At 44.5% G+C, this 14,063-nt stretch overlaps 1 protein-coding gene across 5 annotated transcripts in view; it reads left to right on the top strand.

Moving 5' to 3' along the window:
* The first annotated feature begins 676 nt into the window (after positions 1-676).
* Positions 677-14,063, top strand: part of SUCO (SUN domain containing ossification factor) — a 38,846-nt gene continuing 25,459 nt past the window's right edge. For 2 of the 5 annotated variants that reach the window (XM_064427520.1, XM_064427517.1), the window contains exons 1-2: positions 677-846; positions 11,876-11,984. In XM_064427520.1, the coding sequence (XP_064283590.1) occupies positions 782-846; positions 11,876-11,984 (174 nt within the window). In that variant the 5' untranslated portion in view covers positions 677-781. Of the gene's footprint in view, positions 847-1,063; positions 1,108-11,875; positions 11,985-14,063 lie in introns of those variants that run through there. The other 3 variants (XM_064427518.1, XM_064427516.1, XM_064427519.1) reach the window with 2 other exon arrangements.

Raw genomic sequence — 14,063 nt, 5'->3', positions numbered from 1 at the left:
TGTTCTTCTAGGGGCCCAGTGCCAGGGGAGGCTGCTCGCTTCTGTCCCACATGCCACCCGGCCTGTGCTCCCTGAGCGCCTCCCAGGAGCGCTCCCTGCCCGGCCCCCGCTCGCGCGGTGGATGTAAATGTGCGCTGACACGTCTCGGGCGCGCCCAGGAGCCCGGGGTGAAGCCGGGCCCCGCTGCCCCTCACGGGCCCCTCAGGGCGACGGAAAATGGCGGCCGGAGACCGGCGCCACGGCCCGATCCGGCCCGGAACTACAACTCCCGGCAGCCCCCGCGCGGCTTTCCCTCTGCGGGCCTCAGCGCTCGGCAGCCTGCAGGGAAGCCTGATCAAAATAAAAAAGAAATAATTAAGAGATGTCACGTGGGCGCGCCGGTGCTTGCAATGCCCCCGGAAACGGAGGCGGCGGCGCGCCTCAGGCGCCTCGCGGCCAGTGGTTTGGCCGCCAGCCGTGGCTTATCACTGTGGCGATTCCCCTTTAACGGCTTGTTTGCCTCAGCCACCTCACGGAGCGGGGTCCTTGGAGGGGCGGGGAGAGGCGAGCCCGCTGCCCAATCGGCGGGGCGGGGAGGCGGGGCCGGCCCGCGGGGCGCTCAGCCCATTGGCTGGCGGCGCGGAGCGGGTGACGCGCATCCTTCCAGCTCAGCGCGTGAGGCGGCGGGAGGGGCGGGGCCCGGCGGGCAGTAACGGCGGGGAGCGGCCGCGCGCAGGAGCGGCCGCGCCGCCCGCGCGAGCAGGAGGATGCGCCGCCCCGGCCCGGCCGCGCCAGCCGCACCATGAGGGAGCCGCCCCGCCGGCCCCTGGCGCTGGGCTCCTGCCTGCTGCTCTGCGCCCTGCTCTGGTGAGTGCCGGCCTCCCAGCCGCGCTGGGCAGCGCTCCCTGGGCGGGGGGCGGGAGGAGGGGCAGCTGTGGAGATGGTCCGGTCAGCCCCCGGCACGGGCACTGGGGCGGGTGACACAGGAGCGCCCGGTGCGGTTTGGGGGGTTCCAGCGGGAGAAGCCCCGGGGCCTCCCTGGGCAGCCCGGGAAGGTGAGGCGCTGCCCGGGATGGATTCTGTGCGGTGACAGCCCGGGATGGTTCCGTGCAGTGACAGCCCGGGAAGGTGAGGCGCTGCCCGGGATGTGTCCTATGCGGTGACAGCCCCGAGAAGGTGACAGCACTCGGGCTGGGGTCCGGCGGTGACAGCCCGGGATGGTCACAGCACTCGGGATGTGTCCCGTGCGGTGACAGCCAGGGAAGGTGACAGCGCTCGGGAGGGCCATTCCCGCTGCCAGGAGCGGCGGTGGTCACCCGGCGGTGTCGGGTGAGGGCTGACCCCGCACAGCGAGGGTCAGAGTTACGTGTGTGGTGTTGTCTCTGTGCTTTTACCCGAGGCATCCTTGCGTTTTCAGTTTCAGGCTGAGCTCGTGCACGCTCCTCTGGAAGATCACGGTGCCTTATTCTTGGAACCCTTTCTCTGAGTCTGTCAGGATTAGTGTTAAGTTGAACCCAATGAACCGTCTTATTTTTGCATTGATTATGCCTTTGACAGCGATTACCTGAACTGTACTTTCTTCCAGCATCCCCTGTTTGCTTTCTCCTCAAACTTCCTTAAGAGATGACATTTAACAGAATACAAATATTAGCAGAATGTATTTCTGTATGGTAAGTTCCAACCTTCTGAAACTTTGGCCCTCTTTGAACTTGGTGAGTCACTGTTTGAGAACTGATAGCCAGCTTAAACTGCAAACATTGCAAGTGGAGCAGCCACACTCTGTGTATTACTACAGCACAGTTCCTGTACATTGATCAGATAGTCTGCTTAAAAAAAGAAATAATCCTGAAGCTCTGGCTTGTCTCACAGTGGGGTGAAGAGTGGGAGCCCAGGCTCCTCTGTTTTACACAATCAGTTGCCAATCTGCTGCTGGTGCTTGTGTTGCTGTGTTTGGACAGTCCTGAGGCAGCTTTGGTTCATGTCATCACCTTTTGGGGTTTGGAAACAAAAGCACATCTAAAAAGTGCTTGAAAACTCGGTTGCTGTGTTTACACTTAGCGAAATTTAAAACAAAAAGACTTCCTGGCCATGTGGGTTTGGTCAGGTGAGCTGTGAGCCTCATGAACTGTTTCCAGACAGCTTTGCTTTGCTTTTGCTCCTTGGACAGTGAAGTTCTGGCAGCAGGTTTTAGTTGTATAGCTAAGATTCCCATTAGGAAAACAGTTCTTGTTTCTTGGTTAGAGTGCCTTGAGGGCTGATCATCTGTTACTGCCTCCAGGTAATTTGTTAATGGAAGGGGTTTTTAGCTTAATGATCAATAGGTGGGCAGGTTGTTTGTTCTTTTTTGTTGATGTGTTCTTAGTCTGTTTCACCAGGACTCGATTTAGTGAAAAAAGTTCATGTTTTTTTCAGATCATTCCATATTAAAGAAGGAATGTCATGGTCAGCTGTCTGGTTGGAATAATGTATTTGTTCTGTGAATCTCTGACAACTTCTGTGTTCTTCTTTGGTGTGGTTAGGAGGAGAATGGAGCTGCTCTTTTTTTACCCTTCAGAGGGGATTGCTCTTTCAGGCAGTGTCTTAACTGATCTCAGAGCCTGCACTGGAGTGCCCCAATCTAAACTCTTTTTCAGAGCTGAGAAGAGCAGCCTGCTCACTGGCTGCTTTTGGTTAGGAGCCAGTGGATTCATTTAAATGTTGAGGGATGCAGCTCCAGTGTCCCAGTCTGCTGTGCAAACATGAATTCACATTAGAGAGTCTGAAATCCTGGCTGCAGGATGGCTTTGGGACCTGCATTGATTTCAGTAGCCAGGGCAGAGTTGTAATGAGAAAGTCCTGGAGTCTGTTGGTTCATGCGTTGTTGGTGGACTGTAGAAGCTGGGAAGTTGTGATTTATTTAACTTTTTAAAGAAAATCAGTTTTGTTCACTTCAGCAGTTAAGAAACTTCAAATAGCAAATAGGAGGATTTGTGTTATAAATGTTGGCTTTTTTAATGTAGTTGTTTTGAGATGTAATTTTCAAAGGACTTTGTGCTAGTAGGAGAGAAATTTTTCCTTATAGGTGTAACTGGTGGTCAACAGATGATCAAATGGAACCCCCAAAAGTCAGGGAAAAACCCATGAGACAAAACAACTGCTCAGAGAGCACTCAGGGCTGTTTGGACTTCCAGCCCTTTTTTTTTTTTTTTTTTTTTAACCTAGCTTTGTTTTCTTTCTCAGTAGCTGTTGCTTCTTTCCTTGAAACTAAGCTTAAAATAGGAATTTTCAGAATCTCTCATGATGCGTTTTCAGGCTCACCTAAGAAAGTTGGTTCAGGTGGGGGAAAAACAATTGATTTGAACTTGAACTGTAAAGGTATTAGAACTGTAAAGGTATTTGACCTGAAAGGTGTTTTAGGACAGTGTTCTGCACAAAAAATCAGAAGAATTAGTACAGGTTTGTTAGCCTTTTCTTTCATTAAAGGGGATGTGATGCTCTTTGGGTCAGTTATCAGTACCTGAGGCTTTCTGAAGCTGGGCCAGCCACAGCTCTGACAGCCCTGAGCCAGGAGGATTGTTCTGAGTTTCAAAAGAGCAGGATGGCTTTGGGGAAATACTTCTGCTGGAGGTATGGCTCAGGAATGTAGTGCTCCAAAAATAATGGGCATCTGTGCAGTTTGGGGCCTCCACTGTGCGTGACAAATGTCTGCTGTTGTCCTGAATTCAGAGACCTCCTCAATGCTCCAGTTACTCCCTTTGTGTGCATGATCATAAGATAAAAAAATACATTTAAAACTTGCAGTGCTTTGTAGTTTGCCACTCTCCGGAGCTGAGTGAGTGGAGTAGGTTTAGAAGCCTGTAGGATGCCAGGACTATCTGAAGGCAGACCAGCTGTGATGGCTGTTTGAAGAGTGACCTGTATAAATTATTCTGACATCAGCTTTTGCCTGCCTTGAGCTGCACTTACGAAGTGTTGATTGGGAGTTTAATAAAGAAATCAGAGTAATTTGTCTTTCTATCCCAGAAAGTTCACTGCCATATCCTGACCTACTTAGCTTTTATTAACTCTGCTGCTTGGGTTTACAGCTGTGAGTAAAAGGAGGATGGGGGTCAGTGCATGCACACTCCAGGATCCTTCAGCTGTTACTCTGTGAGTGTTCTGCATCAGGAAATGCCTTGTGTCAGAGTGATTTAGCAGCAAGATGTGCTGGTTTTGATGGCAAACCCCTGGCCTAGGAGCTCTTGACTGAAATCCACCATGAGAGTGTACCCTAAAAACTGTAAAGGTCAGATTGGGTCAGTGGCACAGCCAGGAATGAAGCCTGGGTTACCAAGTACAGTGGAAAGGGATACTGGTTTTTATTCACACCTATTCATGTGTGGGTTCCTGTGGATTTTAATGACAGAAGATATTTCCAGTTTGGGTTTGCATTTTCAGTTGTGTCTGGTTTGGCAGGTGTGCTTGTTGAAAGCTGTAACCCAGGAGGAGCTCTGAAAAGGCCAGTGCTGGACTGGCACTGTGCTGACACCCCCGGGTGAGAGCTGTGCAAATCACACAGGGGTCTCACCGTGCAGCTTTTGCTGATTGAACCTTTATTTGCCTCATTATTGACTTGTGGCTAGAGCTCACTTCTGTTAATTGCACAAAGGTGTGAGTGGTAGAGCTGGGGAGTGAGAGGTTTGTGTTCCAGTGTGCCTCATTAATGTGCCCCTTACCACTGAATCCTCTTTTTTTTTTTTTCCATGAGTGCCCTCATGATTTACTGGAGTAAATGGCCTGTAGTGGGGCTCAGAATTTTATCTGCTGATTCTGCTCTGGAGTACTTTAATCTCTTCAGAAGGCTGATATTAAAATAAAAACTGTGCGTGTGCATTTTATAGCAGGAAGAAATGAAATTATTTGAGCACTAATATAATCAGAACTGTTGTTCCAAGCATCTGATTTCAGAATGGAAAATTATGTTCCTAGGTATGGAGTGTCCCCTTTGGAAGGGTCTTTGCTCTGAGGTTGAGGTTGGGACAAAAGCTGCACTGGCACTCTTGGACTCCTACAGATGAAAATCAAATCTGCTCACATCGAAGGTGATATGTGCAAGCAGGGGCCCTGGTGTCTTATGCAAAACAAGTGCTTGGCTCAATCAATTATTGAATATTTTACCTCCTAAAATGATTTGAAAATCAGTGAACTGCTTTCATGTAGTATCTTCTAAAAGATTTGTCCTAGAAACTTCAAGTTAGTTTGTTTGTTATGCAAATGGTGTACTGAAGCGGCCTCTACCCCATCACGAGGTGTCTGTTGGTGTAGGAGCCTTGCCTGTTGCAGTGAAATGTGCCTCCCTTGAGGACTTCATTTGAACTCTTTCTGAATTATCTTTCTCTAGCCTGCTATTAGTTCCTTTTCACTTTGATGTTCTTACTGTGAGTCTTGTACAGTCGTTTTCTTCTTGTCTTTAGTTTTCATTACTGATGCAGCTTTTGAGAAGTTCTGTGCCCCTTTCAAGGGGAGGACATGCAGTGTCTTTTACAGTTCACTCTGGAGGTGCTGCAGCCTGGAGAGGATGTGCATGAAAAACAGGTTAACCTAGAACTGTAACTCTGAAAACTTTAATTCTTGCTGGAAATACTGAGCTGGTATAACAGACAGGCTGGTCCCACAGCTTGGGTGAGTGAAAACGTTGATGTGGATGACAAACTGCATTGGAATATTAGTACAAGGTTCCAACAGTTCAAAAAGCAGCTCAGGTGCACAAAGGAATGGCAGTGACTTGGCTTGGCTGGGTTTTGAAATGGCAATCAAGATAATGCTGAAATCCCTTCCAGATAAGAAGCCTATTAAAAATACATCGTACATGTCTGGGAGTCAGGTGACAGCAGCTTTGCAATGATCTGGGCTGAAATTCACATTGCCACACGTGCAGTAACATCCCCCTCCCTGCACTGCTGGGCTGTGTGTGCTGGGGGTGGGCTTTTAGCAGGAGTGGGGCACAGCAGCTGCCACTGGACACTGCTGTTGCTGTGCCTCATGAGTTTGAGCAATGAGGGAGGTCCTGAAAAGTGTGGAAGTCAGACATTTCTACATATTCTAAAAGCCTTAAAGCTTACTCACAGTGCATGGCTGTACTGTTGTCCTGTAGTCTTTGTGGTTCCTATCAGGTTTATTGGTGTGGTTTGGTGGTTGTTTTTTTTTTTTTTTTTTTTTTGTTTTTTTTTTTTTTTTTTTTTTTTTGTTGTTTTTGGTGGTTTTTTTTTGGGGGGGGGGGGGTTTTGTTTTTTTGCGTTGTGGGGTTGGTTTTTTTTTTTCCCCTGGAGTGGGTGCTCTTCCCCAAACTCTTGCATCAGAGAAAATAATTAGAGTTTGAGAATGCAGGGAGCTTCTGACACGCTGCAATCCTCCTTCAGTATTGCAGAAGTCTGTTTCCAAGAAACACCAGGAACTGCCTGTTCCTTTGGGTGCTTCCAGAGGGGGTTGTGACTTCTGCCCTGCTTTTAGTGCCTGAAGTAGGGCACCTGGATACTCCTTTGGACAAAGAAGAGGTTTGTGTTTGTTTCAGTGTTACATTGGAGCCTGCATTTAATGTAGGCTGTTGTCTGCTGTGGTCACAGAGTCCTGTGAAGGTGCTGTTATCTCAGCAGCCTTTTCCAGGAGAGAATGGGAATAACCCTGGGAGCACTGCAAACAAGGAATGAAGTTGGTTTCTGTTAACTTGGGACAACAGTGGACAGTCAAGAGCAAATATTGTGTTCCCCTGTGTCTTCTTGGGTTGGGTATCTGAGCATTCCTTGGCTCAGAGCTTTCTTCCCCCCCTCAGGACTTACTGGAAAGTCTCCACAATCTCCAGATCAGAGCAGAGGGTGCAGATTCCTGTGTGGCTGAAGGGGGGATGCAGTAAATCAGTTCAGTCTGATAAAGTATCTGGTGCTCCTGAAACCTCCTCTTGCAAGCTTTGCCTGCTGATGGTATTTAAAATACTGAAAGCCCTATTTTAAACCAGAGGTTGGAATCTCATTGTATGCAGCTATGAAATTCAGTATGGTCAGAAGTATCTTTGTTTGGCTCCTCTGAATAAGTGAAATAACTGTTTGGAGAGCACATTCTTTGCAAAGTGTGGGCAAGCTATTAAAAACTTAATTGCAATATACCACAGATTGGTAAAGGATTTGCAGAAAAAGCTCCAATTTCAGCTGTTATGGGCTTGGGTTTTTTTGAGCATGTGAATCAAGTTAGTGGTAGGAAATGAGGTGATAGCAGTGATGCTTAATCTAGACCTGTAGATTTAGTTTTCAGCTTTTTCCTCCCTTAAAGGTCCATCATAACTTTCAAAATTGTCTTAGTTACACATGCTGCTCTTCTGTGGTAATGGCTTCTAAATGAATGGTGGTTTTTTCTTTGTTTTGTTGGGTTTTCTTACTTGTATTGAAGAAGATTAATGATTCTTTTTATTTATCAAGACGTACTTCCACTTCATGTGCAGAAATGAGTGTTGTGTCTGGGGAGTTGTGCTGCAGCAGTTCAGTGTCTTGCAAGTGGCTTTTCCCCTGTCATTGATTGAAATAATGTCCTGGTCTTCATTTTCCATGACATTTACTTTATTCTGCAGGCTCTCAAATACAAGTCCCCCTGGCTGAACTGTTGGAAGAGAAAGATGGATTCCCTGAAGTTGCCGGGGAGGGAGGAGGGCTCCCTGCCTTTTCTGTTTTTCTGTGTTGCCAGTGGCTGCGAGGCAGGTTGCTGCTGACTGCAGAGTTTGGTTGTGGATCTGCTGAGCTCCTCATTCCTGCAGAGCCTTTTTTCTCTTTGTCAGTTAGCTGGTGAAAGCAGTCACAGACCTGTAGGACTTGTTCATAGCAAAAGGCGTTTTGCTGCCTTCCTTGCCTTTTCACAGCTTTTGTCGTTTCAGGCTCATTAATCTGAAGTCAATTATTCTGTAATGAAGAAGGTGATCTTCAGCAAACAGGTGCCTCTCCCCACTCACAGGCCTGCTCTGCTGCAGGCCTGTCTGAGGTGATCTCTGAATGTTTTGAGAAGGGAATTGTCACCTGGCAGGGACAGAGGCATCTTCTCTCCCCTCTTAGCTGTGTGCACTGGCACATCTGCAGTGCTGGTAACACAGCCCGCAGGGATCTGTCAGTGGTTACCCTGGAGGGAGGGCTTGGAATTGGTGCACTGGTGGTAAATTCCTTTTATTTTCCCTTTGCTTCAAATTCCTCTGTCTTGCAGGTGCCAGATGTAAACTGTTCTGAACTGCTTCACTCTCCAGTGTTCAGAAATAGGTCTTGTTTTGGGAGAATTTATGAAATTCATCATTTTGAGGACAGATGTGTTTGAACTGAAGCTGTGTGTCAGTGTTGTATGAAGCCTTTGGAAAGGAAAGCCCAAATTGTTTCTCTCTGATCAAATTGTGGAAAAACTCCTTTTACCTTCATGTTTTGGATTTTTTTTAGCTGTAACTTGTATGATTAATTTTTCTTACCAGTTGTTTGTTTTCTACTTGATTTTTATGCCTGTCAGAACAGTTATCCATAGCTTCACTATCTCTGATAGTTTTCTGCAGCTTTCGTCACAATTACTTGAAGAGTTTCAGCCAGATCAGAAGTGGGTGATCTTTCACATGAAACCTACACTGCAATTTCAAAACCACCTGCATTTCTGAATTTCAGTGTGTTCCTTTTCAAAAGCAGAACGTTCGTCAGCAGAGCATGGCCAATTTGTGTAGCAGTGAGTGTAGTGAACCATCTAAATAGAGCTGGGCAACTTTTCTGCTTCAGTGGGCAACCACTGTATGAGCCTGCCCTGAGAAGAGTAAAGATTCCCCCACCCACCCCTGCTGCTCTGTCTGAGCTTGTAGCCTTTGCTTTGGGGTTTGTGCACATTAAGCTGGAAAGTTCGTGATGTTATTAGAGAAAATAGCTTTTTAACTGCATTAATGATAGGACAAAGAGTCATGCTTAAGTTTCTTTGTTCTTGATGAGATTTAATAGCAGGTGGTGTTTTGAGTCATGCTTACAAAAATGGAACTATTGAAAACTTCAGTATCCATGTAAGTCAGCAGCTGTGGGTTATGTGTTTGCAACCATCTCTTCATTTGAAGATCTGCCTCATACCTGAGACTGTGTCTCTGGGGCCTGATCTCATTTGGGCATTAGGTCTGCTTGGTTCTGAGTCAGCATTCAAATCCCACTCCTGGGTCACAAGGCAGGCAGAGATAGATTTCAGTGTGCAGAAACTGCTGTACTTGCACTGGGTGTACACTGCAAGCCAATTAAGGGGAATTTTGCTCTCTGTCAATTAACACTTGGTTTCTTTGTTGGTTTTTCTTTAATGGTTAACAGAGGTGCTGTACCATTTGGAATTTATCTCTATTGTGAGCTCTATCCTTTCAGCTAAAGAAGCCTGTTGAATTAATATGCGAAATATTAGAAGTCAGAAGAAAAAAACTACTGCTAGTGGTGTTGATAAGGTTATTAATTTGATTTCTCCCAGACTGGCTGGTCTGTCACGGGTTTGTGTTCTGAGTGCTCTGTCAGAGTTTGCTGGCAGTAGTTGAGTGATGCATCCTGTCTCACAGGACGTGCTCTGCTGCAGGAGGGATCAGGTTTTCCTGTGGGTGCATGCACACACACACACACAAAATGAGTTCTCAGTCCCCTCCCTAGCTTGGAGGGCTTTTGGGAGACTTGAGGCATCTTGTTGGAGTTGGGGAGTAGACCAAGAAGAATTTTGGAAAATAAGTAAGTAAGACATTGGACACAGATAGTGTCAGAGTAACTTAAATCTGAGCTGCCAATCTGCATTCTTTTAAAAGCTGTGTTTGTGACCTGATAAAGCCTGATTTCTTGCATGAAATCTCTCAATAGATTAAGGCAAGAAATACATGCTTTCTGTACTTTTTGTGCTAAAGCAGTTATTCATGCATTTGTGAGGGTAGACCTTTGTGTTTTAAAATTCACAGGCATTGAAATCTTTCCTGTTCTGCCCCCAAGGAGTTACTGCTGTTCTGTGCAGCTCACCCGAGGTGCCCCCCAGAGTGGAAGTGAAATGGGAAACAAATGCCTGTGTAATGAAGGAATGGGATGATGCTCTATAATATTTGATGTTTCTGATGTATTTTTATGAAGTACCAGGGAGTCGTTATATCTCTAAAGAGAGGTACTGGAGTTAAGAGCATGAGAATTTCACCATGAAGTTACTGAAACCCCTTTTCAGAAATATAAATGACTCAAAGTATTTGCATAACTAATTTTTCCAAGATAGAGCTAGGTAATAAGGCCATAGAAGTCTGGTAACATTTCATTCATGCTCAGAAATGAGCCTCCTGTGCATAGAGTAGGACAGAGGTTTGATGAAAAACTCAATACAAACAGGTAACTACACGATGGGATGGGAATTTAAGATGTGTGAGAAGCTTATGCCTAATTCTCATCTGAGATGTGAGACTTTGCCCCTGCTGCAATGTGTGGTTATTACTATTTTCATGCCTTACCTTCAGTTCTTTGTTTTCCACTAACTGCAGCTGCTTCTGCCTGACTTGAAGGCTTTCATTTAGTATAGAGGAAAGATGTTACCCCAGAAAGAAGAGAAATTACTGCGGTGCTTTGGGGCTGAGACAGAGGTGGAGCACCTTACTTGCTCATCTCCTTAATACTGTCAGATCCCACAAGTTCCTTGTGCCCTGTCTCTTCTGTGAAGAGAGACACTGAAAAAATATATATATTTACAGATGTTTTTATATATGTGTATGCTTGAAACTTAAAATTTTAGTACTTGTCCGTGGTCTGTTGTTTCATGGGTTCCTTCTTAGTGGAGAAGTCTACACTGCATAGACTTCCCAATAAAGTTGATCTTCAAGTTTGAAGAAAGCTGATAACTCAAATTCCAAGCAGTAGTGATCCCAGTTGTGTAAGTGAATAATGACCTCATAATAATCTTACTGTTATCATTAATGTTAAGGCTGTTTCATTTGTCAGAAGGTTGGTGCAAGTAGATTTTTCTGTGCTATAGCCCTGTCTCTCCTCTGAGGAGAAGGTGGCTCTTGTTTTCGTGGTGCAGGGTGATGTTTGTGTTTGCTTCACAGGAGGTCATTCCAATCACCTGATTGTTATGTAAACAGCATTTCCTGAATGGAAAATGTTTGTGTGTAAAGTTGAAGCTTTGTTGAAGACTCCATAAAAACCCAGTTTGCTTCATGTTCTGCTGGCCTTGGTTGAAATCAGCATGAGAACCTTTGGGCCTCCAAGCCTGATAGTTCACTGGGCAGATGCTCCCTAGGATGTGAAAGGACCATGTATGATAAGAAAGAAAAGATGCCTTCTAGTACAAGTGTTTGTAGAGAGGATGGCTGCTCTTCTGCAGAAATAAATCCATTTCTGCTGACAACTAAAGCTGTTGGAAAAAAGTACAAAACAAATCTCATGGGAGGTTTTGCCCGGGGCTTTTTTTTATTGTACTTATTTTCTCTAATTTTCTTAAATGTACTTGGTGATGTTGACTGTATGAAACCTTCTCAGGTAGGCTCTGTGATTAAGGAGATTTTGCTTTTTGGTCTGTGACTTAAGTTTTTGCTTAGTAATAATGATTGCTAAAAGTATCTCATTGCTTTGTGACAAAGGATGTTGATTCAAGTTGTTCCTAACTTGCTGTAACTTAGCTAATTTGTGTCAGCTTTCACTTTTTGATGTGGTAACACTCCAGGATCTGGTTTGGTGATACTTTTTTCTTTTGGAAGTAGTACATTTGTGGTGATTTCTGTTGCTAACTTCTTCTAGTGAATCCTCAAATGGATTTTATGAATGAGTATCCATGAGCTGTATGTGTATCTATTAGGTGCCTCATGGGAACAGCTGAAGAAGACTGAGGAAGACAATGCTGAGGGAATTCTAAAATTTCATTTTAAATAAAGCTTTTTTTCCTTTTTTAATAGGCTTCCTGTTTGGCATGTCTTTTGTAAAGACACTCTGTCGTCGGCGGTGCAGTATGCTTCAGGTGATGCTTGTGCCCTGGCCAGCGAGGATGGCAATGTCCAGGAAACGGTATGCTGGATACATCATGCTAATTACTCACTCTGACTAAATATTAAACTGTAAAATAAAATTCTTCATAGAGTCTTGGCCACAATGTTTAATGTACTCAGTTCTTTGAGCCGTGATATCTTCCCAAGTTTTTGTTCTCCTTTACTTAATTTGTTGCAGTCATGTAACAATTCAGGTGGATAGTTTGGGGCAAGAGAAGGAACGAATAGTAAACTACTGTTAGTTTTGTTGGTTTTTTTTTTTTTTTTTTAATTTGGGGACCAGATGTTAGAAGTGGGCATCAAGGGAAATGTGGGACTCTGTAGAGCCACAGTAGGAGGTGATGGGCTGGGTAAGTCTAGGCCACATGATTGCACTTCTGTCTGTGTTATATTAAGAGCTGTGTACAAATGATTGTTATCCTAAAGAGAAGATTTAAGATTAATTGGTTCAAGTCAGTATTTATCACTTTGCATTCCTTCTGTTCAATAAAAATTAAGAAGGCTAAAATGTGTTTCTGAAAGGTATAATAAATTAGCTGTGGTCCCTTTCATTTTTGCTTTACTCAGCACTTTGGGTTAATTGAGTGTAATTGTCCCACCCTGACTAACTCATGGCAAGTTTCTGCATCCTGCATTGCATAGTGAATTCCCAAGCTGTTGAGTCATAAAATCATGGTAATTTCATTCATTTATTTATTTACTCAGGTACAGAATCAGTCCTATTCTAAACATGAGTAGTGTTGATATGTTGGTTTTCCTATTTCCTCCAGCGATCTGTAGTAGTGTTAATCACAATCCTCATTCCAAAAAAGCTTTTATATGCCACAATAAACTTAGAAAATATGTGTGGAGCATTCTAGCTGGCTCAAGTGGAGAGCTGCCTGACCATAAAAAATCCCTTTGAATATTGTAGGTTTCTTAAGCATTGCACCAACTAGGGTAGCTCTATTTTTTTGCCAGCCTGTGCAGCCAAATAGCATTCCTGTTCTTCTGGTTGCCTCAGAAGAAGTTCTGCTTGAATTTAATGTCTGATGCAATAATACTGGAAAGATTAAGTAAGCTTTGAGACTGGGAAGCCACTGGTAAATGATTTCCTACTCTGCAACATTCTTCCTTTCATTCTGTTAATGTGGATGCATAGGTAAGCAGATTTCTGAACTTAAACCCAAAGATGTGAAAACTAATGTTAGAACTCTGGTTTTCACTCATTAAAGAAAATCTCTTGGGTGGATGAGAAATTCAAGCAAGTGTCTGTTTCTCCTAATTGGACTGCTGGAGCTGTCCTGCTCCAGAGGAGCAGCTCTGCAGCCCTTGATCAGCCTGCCTTAGATCAGTTGTCTCTTCAGCCATTGATGCTATTTCATCTTAGGGACTGGGATGTGAGTTAATAGTATTTGGGGGGAATGTTGCTCATTTGTCTCTAAGGTTTGTCAGCTCAGATTTGTAGCTCCTGCACTTCAGTGGATGCCTTAATTCTCTCAAATTAATATCATGTAGTGTTGTGTAGCACAGCAGCCCATTTTGGGTCTGAACACTGACACCTGCAGTATTCAGCCACAGGATTTTAGATAGACCTTAGAAAACAAAATGGGTATAAATTTATACCACATTTCTTGATGTATTTTAAAGTATTGCTCAAAACCAGCTTGCATATTTTGTAGTCATGACTTAAAGTTTGAAGGGCAAGTATAAATTTTTGCTAGTTTTAGTCTGGTGCATTTAAAACTTTTTTCCCCTCCAGTGATGATACTTTTTATTTTGTGAATTCACTGCACTTGATGGTGAATTTTTGGCTGTAGAAGAAAAGGTTGCTTTACAAGGTTCTGGCAGATTTGTGTAATTACTGCAGTTCTGCTGATAAGACTGCTGCAACTGAAATGTGCCACGTGTTATTTTCTAACGGTTGTCTGATGCAAGTCAGCTTAGAATTTTCTTTTTCTCCTCTTTTGGGCAGCAGGGAGATAGGGAAGGGTTTGTCAACATGGGAAGTCACAGTAGAATGAGGAACTCTCCTTAGCAAACAAAGGGAATTATTTAAGACAGTGCTGCTAGTGGTCTTTTCAGGGAGGATTTAACTGAATCATTTTAACTTGCTGTA

Source organism: Passer domesticus, chromosome 7 (assembly GCF_036417665.1).
Source record: "Passer domesticus isolate bPasDom1 chromosome 7, bPasDom1.hap1, whole genome shotgun sequence".
NCBI lineage: Eukaryota > Metazoa > Chordata > Aves > Passeriformes > Passeridae > Passer > Passer domesticus.
The sequence above is the reverse complement of the archived record's forward strand: the minus strand, read 5'-3'. Positions and strand labels throughout refer to the sequence as shown.